General features: G+C 43.8%; 1 protein-coding gene across 3 annotated transcripts in view; it reads right to left on the bottom strand.

Annotated features, from left to right (window-relative positions):
- Positions 1 to 3,071: 3,071 nt before the first annotated feature.
- LOC114589133 (actin-binding protein WASF3-like) overlaps positions 3,072 to 11,487 on the bottom strand; it is a 76,018-nt gene continuing 67,602 nt past the window's right edge. For all 3 annotated transcript variants that reach the window (XM_028715248.2, XM_028715245.2, XM_028715244.2), the window contains 2 exons: positions 7,901 to 8,292; positions 3,072 to 6,661 (listed from right to left, as the gene is read on the bottom strand). In XM_028715248.2, the coding sequence (XP_028571081.1) occupies positions 6,504 to 6,661; positions 7,901 to 8,292 (550 nt within the window). In that variant the 3' untranslated portion in view covers positions 3,072 to 6,503. The remainder of the gene's footprint in view (positions 6,662 to 7,900; positions 8,293 to 11,487) is intronic.

Here is an 11,487-nt window from a genome sequence, read left to right as displayed (position 1 = left end):
TTATATCCTAACTTTCTACTATTTAGGTCTGCAAGGCAGCTTAGAATTTTCTTTGTCTACACTCTCATCGCAGGTGGGCTTCTCTGTGTAGATCTCCCACCCATCTACTTAGCTTATGCTGATGTTTTAATTATTAGCACACATATAATAGCTGGGTTTACAAGAAAGCTTAAGCACTTAATGTACAATTAAAAATTATAACAGTCATATAGCCCACTACGGTATAGCGAAAGAACAGTAAATGAACAGCCAAGCAAGCAATCAATCCCCTCCCTCAGCTACCCTCCGAAAAACAATCAGAATGCCCTAAGGTGCTCTGACAGATGAGTGCCTTAGTCAACTATCTAAACATCAGGAGCAAGGAAGCAGAACAGAGTTCCCCAGGACATCCCACAATCTTGGTAGCAGAAGTAAAAAGCCCCTCTCCTGTGTCACCAAATGGTGGAATAATGAGGGCAAGAATTCTGCCTCTGGGGGAGATCTTAAGGTGTGGGTGGGTGCTGACTGACAGAGGCAACTACATGATTTTATTCACATCTGCCCATGACATCATCATGCCAGATGTAGCAGTATGACATCATCCTTAGGATCTTGACTGCCATCAGGCCAGCTGTCTGGGAGAAGAACTGTGTGACAGGAGAACTCCTGGCCCTTTTGGCCTGGAAACTGTCACCAGCTCTGCTCCTGGATATGATGGGGGGGGGGGCGAGTAGCAGGGGCGGGGAGAGAGTGTTTCAGAGATAGTGAAGCTTGATTAAGGGCAAGATAGTCAGAACTGACACTCACAAACCCAGACAATGGAAATCTGCGCAAACCAAACTACATAGCTGCCTCATAAGAACTGTAACTCCATGAATTTGTTCTTGAGCTCAAGAGTTCAAGTTTATCTTTTCTCGCATTATCATGTTTTTTCAGACCTTGAGGGTCCACTTTAATACTGTTTTGGTAATTGTGCCTAAGAGCCTTCTAAACTAAATGGGTAGGGTATGCGTGCATGGAATGGAATGAACCAAGTGCTGACAATCACACGAGACATCACCATAATGTTAAATGCCAAATGATGGTGATGATGGCGAAAGCAAGGGACAAAATAGTACCATTGAAATCAGCCTAACATCCTATATACACACACATACATACAGAATATATGACTGCAACAAACACAATACAATATTGCAACAATTCCTATATAGTGCAAAAGCCAAAGGGTGCTTTTTAGATATGAAAACAAGCAGAACATAAAAGGAAGCCATTCTGAACCACCCTATGGCCATAAAACAGCCTGCCTATGGAGTTGCATCTGTAAACAGCATTGCCCAGGAAGATACCATAACCTTCTCCATTGGAGAAATGTACACCTGACTGGAGCCACTTTATGCTTCCAAAAGCATTAGATTACATGCCATGACAGTTCACAGAAGAGTTTGCCAAGTCTGCCTCTACAATCTTCACATTTGAACGGTCAGTTCCTTTACTACTTTATTGGAAATTTCATGTTGTGTATGTCACACCACCTGCTCTGCCTACTCTGGCCCTCAGCTGCAGTGCAGGATACTATATTGTAAACACCAGTGTTGAAGCAAGATTCAACTGTGAATTCACTCAGCTTCTGAACAGGGAATTGTAGAGTGGGGAGGGAGAGGGAGAGAAAGAAAGAAAGACACACACACACACACACACACACACACACACACACACACACTCACGATCAGGTATCAAAATATCTGGGGTTGTTGTAATCACTCTGCTTTGGTTACTTAGACATTCAAACAGGGTTATATGCAATCCCAAAGTGAACTTTCAAATCCATTTCACAATGTGAGGATGAAGACAAGAAGAATCTCTTGTTTGATGATGCCTGAATCTAAATACAGTTCTTCCTACCCACCCACCTTATTTCTTTCTTTATTTCTTTAGTTATTTAATGCCTGTACAATCAGTGAGCGCCTCAATCACACAGAGCTGTGTGATGGGGATGGCAGCTGCCACTCCTGCCATGCTCAGGGGCATGCAACAGAACTCCAGGGAGGGGCCAGATGAATATTAATTACTGCCATCATGAAGCTAACAGCAAAGTTACGTCCTATAAATTTGCATTCCTGATGATGAATAGGCCAGCCTATTCAGACAGGTAAGAATGTCGGCACGGGTTTTAATTTGGTTTTTAGCATGTTGCTGATTTAATTATTAATTAATTTAATTATTTCTGAATGTTTAAATAGTTGTTTTTAACTAATAATGCCATTGTTTTTATTATTCTTAAAAACCACTTTATGGCTTGCTGTTTGTTTTTTAAAAAGCAAAACAACCAAGTGATGTATAAATTTTGTGAAATAAATAGATAAATTAACGAGGGACTGCCAATTGAGATGGAGCAGTTTAAATATGAAATGGGCCTTATTATCTTTTTTAGGAATTTTTGAATGCTGGGGGTTGCATAACCCTGCCTGGCTTAACTTTTGGCAGAGGCACCCAAACAGAATGAGAAGGAAGCCTTTTTTACAGATTGTATTCTTCAGCAGCTGCTCTAAACTGTGAAGCTTAATTCAGTAGTACTGTTCCCAGTATAGTTTGCTATATATAAAGGTAAAGGTACCCCTGCCCGCATGGGCCAGTCTTGACAGACTCTAGGGTTGTGCACTCATCTCACTTAAGAGGCCGGGAGCCAGCGCTGTCTGCAGACACTTCCAGGTCACGTGGCCAGCGTGACGAAGCTGCTCTGGCAAGCCAGCACCAGCGCAGCACACGGAAACGCCGTTTACCTTCCCGCTAGAAAGCGGTACCTATTTATCTACTTGCACTTAAGGGTGCTTTCGAACTGCTAGGTGGGCAGGAGCTGGGACCAAAAGATGGGAACTCACCCCACTGCGGGGATTCGAACTGCCGACCATGCGATCGGCAAGTCCTAGGCACTGAGGTTTTACCCACAGCGCCACCTGCATCCTTTGCTATATATAATGCTGCTTTAATTGATGCCTAACCCCAAAAGAGACAAATAAGAGCGACACATAAATCCTGCCACAAGAAGCTTGAATTCTGTGATAGCCAGATGCCATCAATTGATTATCCCCCCCCCCCCTCTTACCACAAAGACCTGGGTGGGGGCAAATTACAGTCTAAAATTTCAGTATGCAAATTAATCATGGCTTCCAACCTTGCAGAGATGGATGCCTGGTCCTGTTGGGTGACAAAGGCAGAGTGAGAAAGACTATTTAGTTTTACTTGATTTTGTCCTCTCTATGAAGAAGTGCACAGAATCTCATGTTAGTCGGTGGAAACTCATAAGCCAGAAGAAACGTCAGTGCAGGCTGGTCCGTTAGGATGAATGGGGCTGAGCACCACCAACCTCAGTGTGCTTCCAGCCTGCATCCCTGGTTACTTACAGCTCAGCAGGGAGGGAGGTGGGGTCAGAAAGAGAATTAGTAATCTGGGCCTGACATGAGCTCTAGCTCCACCTACTGTTGGCCTCCCTGCCTTCCATCCTACCAGTCTCAATGGGCATTGGCTACCACTGAAAAACAAGGTAAGAGGCAAGCATAGTACAGTGATGGCAAAGCTGTTTACTTTGTCTCTCAGTGGCATCATGTTTCAGAACCTGGATTTAGAAAAAAAGAATGTCAAGGGAGTTCTGCACTTGCAAGGAATCAACTGTTCAGTTTGGCAGCTTGATCCCAGAAGCTGCAGGTAGTGCAGAATGCTACAGTAAGATTGTTGACAGGAGTGAGACCTTGCTAACAGAGAGCACCTGTGCTCAGAAACCTGCTCTGGTTGCCAATTTGCTAATGGGGCCTAGTTTAAGGTGTTACTATTTGTATACAGAGCCCTGAACAACGTGGGACCAGTTTACCCGCCATATCGTTTTACCACATGTATATCCAAATTTAGTCCCAATACTTTTAATATGGATTTTCCTGGTCCAGGCTCAACCTTCTGCTGAGAGAGAAATCTGTCCTCTCTGCCTCCTGCCACCCTCAGATGTTATAATGAACGGGGGAACAAAATATTCCGCACAACCTTTCCTGTTATTGTCACATGTATGAGCAAGTCAAGCCTTTAAATGCAGCCTTTGAATTCTGATTCAAACTCTGCCTATCTGATCAATCTTTAAGAGGAAGCTGTTCAACACCTCTGCCCAAATCAGAGCTCCTAGGACCTAGCAACTACGTTAACTAATCAACACAAAATAAAAGCTTAACAAATACATCTCTTCACTATGCAGATATATTCTTTGAAAATAAATGCTAACATATATTCTTCTAGAATAATATAGGTGAGAGGGAGAAGAAATGAACCTAACCCTTTTAATAGATGCTTCATATCAAAGCCACTATACTAATACAGTACAACAATAACCAATCACAGGGAACGCTTAGCTTATTATGATGTTGTTACATAAGGTATCATCCCTAAAGTGCACCCAGTTGTTTGCTAGACACATAATGCACAGGGCTAACCTTTGAACACTGTAGTGGTAACTTCCCAACCCCACTGCCCCAACCATTCTACGGAAATTGTTTTCTATTATTACCTATTTATCTCTAAAATGGCTAACAATCCCAAACAGCTTACAAACACAACCAACACCATACCTGACTGGCCCACCACCTTATTTCCCCCACATTTTCTATCCTGATGTCACAGAGGAGGGTCCGCAATTCTATCTACCACCAACTCCACGGTGATTGCTCCGCTACTCTTTGGCAAGGGTGAGAAGAGGGGCCCCAACCTGAGCCCCCTGAGCTGAGGTTTGGGGAGGGGAGAGCCCTTTGTCTGCAACCCCAAGCTGAAGGGGAAGTATTGAGACGGATGTTTGAGCAATGCTTAGAACAGAAGTTACGAGCATCAGACCCAAGACAAAACCGAGATTTCCCTCTGGTTTCAGAATGGAAAGATGGAGGCACTTGGCAGTGATTCTCAACCAAGAAAAACTGACTTTGGAAAGGTGGATACATTATGCAAAGCAAGCTATTTTACCATTTTGACCTTTCATTTTTGTTTGTTTCTGTTTACCATGCCAAGGGCCAAACAGTGATGCCACATGCAAACAGCACTTTGTCACAACTTGGGAGCTGTGTTTAATAAGGAACTGGCCATAAATTCAACTTCAGTTACTCTTCATGTGCAGTGCTTTCTAATTTGAGTTTACCCTGAAGTAAGTCCTGCTATAATCAGTGGGACTGGCTTTCAGAAAAGTGCAGATAGAATTGTCGCTCAAGCCCCAAGCACTAAACCATTAAAAAGAATAACAATAAACACAGTTGGGGTGGGTTTTTTTTAAAAAAGGAACAGTTAAAGCAATGAAATCACAGGTTGTATTCAGGGGAATGGTTGCCTAAACAGGTGTTTTAGTGGATCAGAGTTCACTTTGTCACATGCATGATATGATCACTTCCATGTTCTTATCCCTTAGTACAGACAGAATAAAGTGGTTGTTGTCTAACACGGTGCATTTACTAGGTTCTGCAATGCCTTATATTTAGTAAAACTGCCTATATCATTAATACCATAATGACTCTGAATACCAGTTACTGGGAATCACAGGAGGGCAGAGTGCTATTGCCCTCAAGTCCTGCTTTTGGGCTTCCCATAAGCATCTGATTGGCCAGTGTGAGATCAGAATGCTGTACCAGATGGGCCATTGGTCTGATCCAGCAGGCTCTTCTTATGTTCTTATAATGACTTATATTCACTCAATTGGCTCTGGTATTGACTGGCAGTTTTAACCCTACTTTGTAACCAGCAACAACAACATGTTTTAGTTCTCTCTGTACCTTCTTAAGTGACTTCCCATGCATGTGATGAAGTGACCTTTGACACCTGAAAGCTGACATCATGATAATTTAAAGTGCCACAGAACTCTGTTGCTTTTGTCACAATAGACTAACATGGCTACTTCTCTGGAACTTGCCTCTAAAATGTTAAGCCATAGAGGAAACTTTACAAGCATGTAAAAGCACATTCCTCTAACCCATGACACCACACGGCAGTACTCTACACAGAAAGAAGGCTTCCCACTCATACCCAGGAGCATAGAAAGTGCATCTGCTTAAATAAGCTTAAAACTTCGTCTCTTGTGTTTGACTGCTTCCTCAATCTGCATGTTATCTCTGAGACCATATCTTAAGCTGTAATAGACCACACTGACAACCAAACCAGGAGTGAGTTGTGGTGGTTGTTTTAGCTTTTCCAGGACTTTCAAAGCCTAAAATGCCATTTCTCACACCTGAAGGAAAAAATGGTCAACTGTTGGTCTACCACCACCAAATGCATTTTTTTCAAAAGACAAAAGTCACTAATGCACACTTGCCCACAAAGAGGCCACCTTAAAAAAATTTCAACAGTGCAACATGGCATGAAAGCAAAGCTCACGGAACATGAGCTGCTGGCAGCAGCTGGAATTTACCCGCAGGGGCACCCGGTCACACACACACACACACCTGGCTGTGGAAAGGTGGCAAAAAGAACTTGGGGGAATCCTCCCCAAGGCAGCACTCTGCCCCTTCTCAATCTGACCATTCATTCTCGTCCAGCTCCGAGTCATCATCTGATTCACTGTACTCAACGGCGATTCTGCGGGATAGGATTGTCGCCACGTCATTGCCCACTGGCTCTTTCTTTGCCTCTTGCTCCCATTGTTCTTGGACCTTCCGGAGTTGAATCCCTGCATTTGCAAAGGAAGAAATACTTTGGAGGACTGGCTTCTGAGCAGGTGTGTTGCTGGGACCTGACTTCACACTGAGACTCCAAGCCATGAAAGACAATCCCTGTTCCCTTCCCAAGTCCCAACTGGGGTCCCAGCAGCAACACTGAGCTTAGAAACAGATCTGTAGAGCTGGAAGGCACCCAAAGGGTCAGTAAATCCAAACCCTGAAATGCAGGAATAGATCACCTCGAGAAGCCCAGCACAACAGCAGGGGCGATCCCCACCAACCTCTAGTTCCAAATTTGGAGCTGGGCTTGTTTTGCTGTTAGGAAGCTTGAGTGGCCATTATCCACCCATTTTTCCTTGCTGAAGGCAGAGGAAAATCTGGGGCTTGTCTTGGCACCTGGTGCCAAAGGGCCTGATTACCTAGACATCCACCTCTAGCTTCCATTTCCAGCTTGGAGCTACAGAGGTTGGACTGAGATTTCCCTTGCAGTTGCACTGAACCCTCCACAATTCAGCACAAACAATGGGCATTGCTTCCTCCCCAATTGTAGAGGGAAATAGAGCTTCACTTCTCCTCCTAGCCATGGAAAGGTGGGAGTAGATGGAATTGTGGGACAGTGATCAATTTGTACAGGCCTGGCCAAAACAAATCTCCATCCCTTCCCAGTCATTTTATTTGTTTGATACTAATTAATTCTGCATTCGTTAAAGGGCAGCCAACCTTTTGGGACCATTGGGCACTTTTGGAATTCTGAAAATGTGGTGTGGGCACCAGCCACAAAAATAGCCGCCATAGAGCATGGCATAAAAGAAAATGACTACCACAACTAAAACAGCAGAAAAAGAGGCATGACCACAAAATGGAGTGGGCTTGGATCCCATTAAGGGGATAAAATACATCTACATCAGTCATCATACACCATGCTCACTCACAAAGACAAGTACTCTATAAGTCTCCTGTTTAAGGAGAACGAGAGGTCAAGCCATTGCAAACAGGAACTGAGGCGGAAGAGCAGCCAGCCTCTCACAAATGGTGGATTTGGATGAGATATTTACTGAGACCTTTCATGGGCACCATGGAAGGTACTATTGGAAGCACTGATGCCTGTACATGCTGTTTGGATGAGCATTGTTTAATGACTTCCAATCAATTTATTTTTACCCTTTAGAACTTCAAAAGCAAACAAATAAATAAAAATGTGGACTCTTTGTGGGAGGGAATATTGTCATACAGAAAAAGCCGGTGCTCACCTCTACGAATTGCAGCAAGCAGGTCGCTCCTGGCATCACTCATTGGTATCAGCGGGAACTGAGGCTTCCGTGGTTCAACAGTCATGGCTGGGGGAGAGGCCAAGTGAGCTGGTGAGGTGGTAATCGTTGGGGGTCCAGGGGGAGGGGGCGGAGGTGCAACGGGGGGCCCCATTGGGCCAGTCTGAGGGGGAGAAGCAGAGTAGGGGCAAGGTGGGGCCGGTGGAGGGGAAGGTGCGTAAGAGGAGTGAGCAGCAGTGGCAGCTGCACTGGGCGCCATGGTGGGAGGGGCAGAGATAGGGCTGTCAAAGGCAGTTTGAGCGGAGGGTATCACCGGGGGAGGGGGAGGGGGAGCAGGTGGCACAAAGTACTCGGCCATTGGCACTTGCTGGGGGCTGAAACGAGAAAGGGAAAGAGACAATTTGAAACAGACTATGGTCCCATCAAACATGGCACACATACAAAAACTACAAGTTAAACTTAATATATAGGTTGGCATCAGATAAATGCTAGATTACGTGGATCAAGTAAAGTGAATTACAGACACATCTTTTGGAACTCTCTCAGATACAAACATTTTGAAAATCTGTTTCAAAAGGCTAATGTTTCTAATATTGTTCACTGTTAGAACTGAAAATATTTCTACTTTGTTATCTGGAAGGTGTTATCTTTGGAAATGATCGAAAAATAGTGATCAACCTTATAACTGCTAAGATTATGATAGCTAAAAATGGAGGGGGGAGGTTTTATCTCCTAATATATGTTAAGGGTTTTGGGGGGGAAACACACCCTGGTCTATAGTAACAGTTGATTGAGTTAACTAATTATAAAATAATACACATAAATCAACCTAAATAAATCAACCAGTGTGGTGTAGTGGTTAAGAGCGGTAGATTTGTAATCTGGGGAACCGGGTTCGCGTCTCCGCTCCTCCACATGCAGCTGCTGGGTGACCTTGGGCCAGTCACACTTCTCTGAGGTCTCTCAGCCTCACTCACCTCACAGAGTGTTTGTTGTGGGGGAGGAAGGGAAAGGAGAATGTTAGCCGCTTTGAGACTCCTGAAGGGGAGTGAAAAGCGGGATATCAAATCCAAACTCTTCTTCTTCTTCTTCTTCTTCTTCTAATAGGTTTTGGAAGAATTTGTGTTTTTTTGTAATGTTTAGGAACAACAAGTTTAATGATACTGCTCAACTTTATGTTGTTTTCAACCTGCTGTAATTGTTTGATTATTTCTTTATGGATATTTTGTTTTACTTTATTGCATGTATAATAAAATGGAAACAAAAACAAATGAGCAAGTCACAGAATTAGGCTATTTTAAGTTTAGCCCTTCTTAACTGCTGCACAACTTTGGAGCTAGAGCTATGGTTAAAGGCAGCTCCTCCCTCCAAGTAAGCAAACTAGAGCAGATACAGTCCCACATACATGGGAATTTTCACAGTACTCAGACATGGCAGGCACCCAGATACAGAATGGCAACCAGTACTAGTGCAAGAAAGTCCAGTTGCTAACAAACTCCTGTGCTGAGCTTGTCCAACTCATGACCCACCAAGATGTGCAAAAACCTTTTGTTATCCTAGGCAAGCAGTTAATCAGTAAAGACTGAGGGACCATAGTAAACTAGACTAAAACCTCTTAATTTTTGGAGAAGGGGTAAAAAGGAAATGCTACTGCATGCTATGTATGCTGCCTGGAAGTGGCTTTCCAGGGTTTCAGGCAGGGGACTCTTCCAGTCTCCTCCAAAAATGCCAGGGAATGAACCAGGGACCTTCTGCATGTTAAGCAGATGCTGCACCACTAAGCTATGGCCCTTTCCCAATTAATGCAATAATTAGGTTGCATAAAACCATTTCGTTGGTTATCATTAACCACTATACCTTCTAACATGAGCATCTAAGGAGATTTTAAAAAATAAAAAATGACACACACACACACACACACACACACACACACACACACATCAGAAAAGTCCTGCTGAATCAGTCCAAAGGGCCATTTAGTCCACCATATTGATCTCACAGATCTCACAGCAAGCAGGATCTGCGTGCAACAGCACTCTCCCCCACCTGTGATTCCTCACAACTAGCATTCAGATGAGCTTCCCAAATGTACTCACTACTATCAAATCTCATGCTCAGATGGCATACATGTTTAATACTAGTTGTGTCTGTTTGGACAACAATCTGAATGGTGAAAAACTGACTGGCGAATTCAATAAAATCCCTTTCCAGACAAAAATCTCATAGGAGAAGTAACTGCTCTCTCGCTGTCTGCTGTCCATAGTCCTGAAAAAGACAGTCCGTTGTTTGCATACATAGGGCTCATTCACACTTACCTTTCCTCCACACTTTCCAGGCATGGACTGCACTTTAAAGCTCCATATCCGAGAACTCCCCGCTTCCCCACCCCCGGAGATTTCCCTGCAAAAACCCACTCTTTACCAGTGAATCAGAGCAAATAGCAATCCACGGAAAACCTGAATTGTTGCACTTCAGCTTTAAAGAACAGGTTTTTGCAGGGGAAAGTCCTGAGAGGAAAAGGACACTTGGACATGGAGCTTTGAAGCAAGGACCTGTTGCTGTAAAGTGCAGGGCAAAAGGTAAGTATGGATAAGCCCTTTGTCTAGAAGTGCTACTTCACATTTTACAGATCATCCAGCTATAGTTGTCAGCCTATTGCATTTCTATATTTTCTATGCAGCCCCCTTGGTCTTTTTTCAAGCCTGTCTTTTGAAGCTCATTACATATCAGCCCTTAGCCATTGATCCTACAAGGACTTGCACATGGTTTAATTTTTCCAATGGGGATACCTCTTCTTCCAAAGGAGGAAAAAAATAATTTGCAAGAATTTACATGCCAACTTACTTAACAATGAGGGAGTAAATTCTGCCCATGGGCCTCCATGCAAAAGGGGGTCAAGAGCAGCATGGGAATGGTAGAAGTTGGCTCTTAAGCTAAGTTTTCAGCATTCATTTACTGAGTAATGACAAAGACTAGGAACAACTGGGAGAGAACTTAATCAAGGGAAAAGGAGCTAGGTGAGTAAAGGATGCAGGGAAATGATAGGGGATTCTTGCTGAGCCTAACGGAGTCAGCTTGCCCTTGTGGCCACCAGAGAAAGCCAGCAGCATTCAATGCTGTTTCAGATGCCAGCACTTTCCCTGGCTGGGCGAAATGGATGCTGGCTGGCATTTACATGAAGGGATGAACAGTGATGAATATACAATCAAGTTCTCTCTTGGGAGTCCTGGTAGGATTTAGATTGTCACTCACATTACTGTACCAATGAGCAGCCTCTGCGCAACCATATTGTTGCCAGCTGGTTTTACAGAATGCAAGCCTGCCCTACCATGGGGAAAACCCATATGATCTTCCAACAAATGTAGTAAAAGAGGAATACTTATATTTTCCTCATGTTTCCCAGGATTGACGAATACAGCTGTATTCCTTGTAATCATCTGATCTCTGGACCAGCTGCTTTCCAATGTGGAAACCAAAGGGTGGAAACTTGAGCTTGGCCATACCAAAAATAAAAAATAAATCAATGGCAAAGAAAGGGGTTGGGGGTCAAGTTTCCCAGCTCCTTGGCT

This window comes from Podarcis muralis, chromosome Z, assembly GCF_964188315.1.
Source record: "Podarcis muralis chromosome Z, rPodMur119.hap1.1, whole genome shotgun sequence".
Taxonomy (NCBI): Eukaryota; Metazoa; Chordata; class Lepidosauria; order Squamata; family Lacertidae; genus Podarcis; species Podarcis muralis.
The sequence above is the reverse complement of the archived record's forward strand: the minus strand, read 5'-3'. Positions and strand labels throughout refer to the sequence as shown.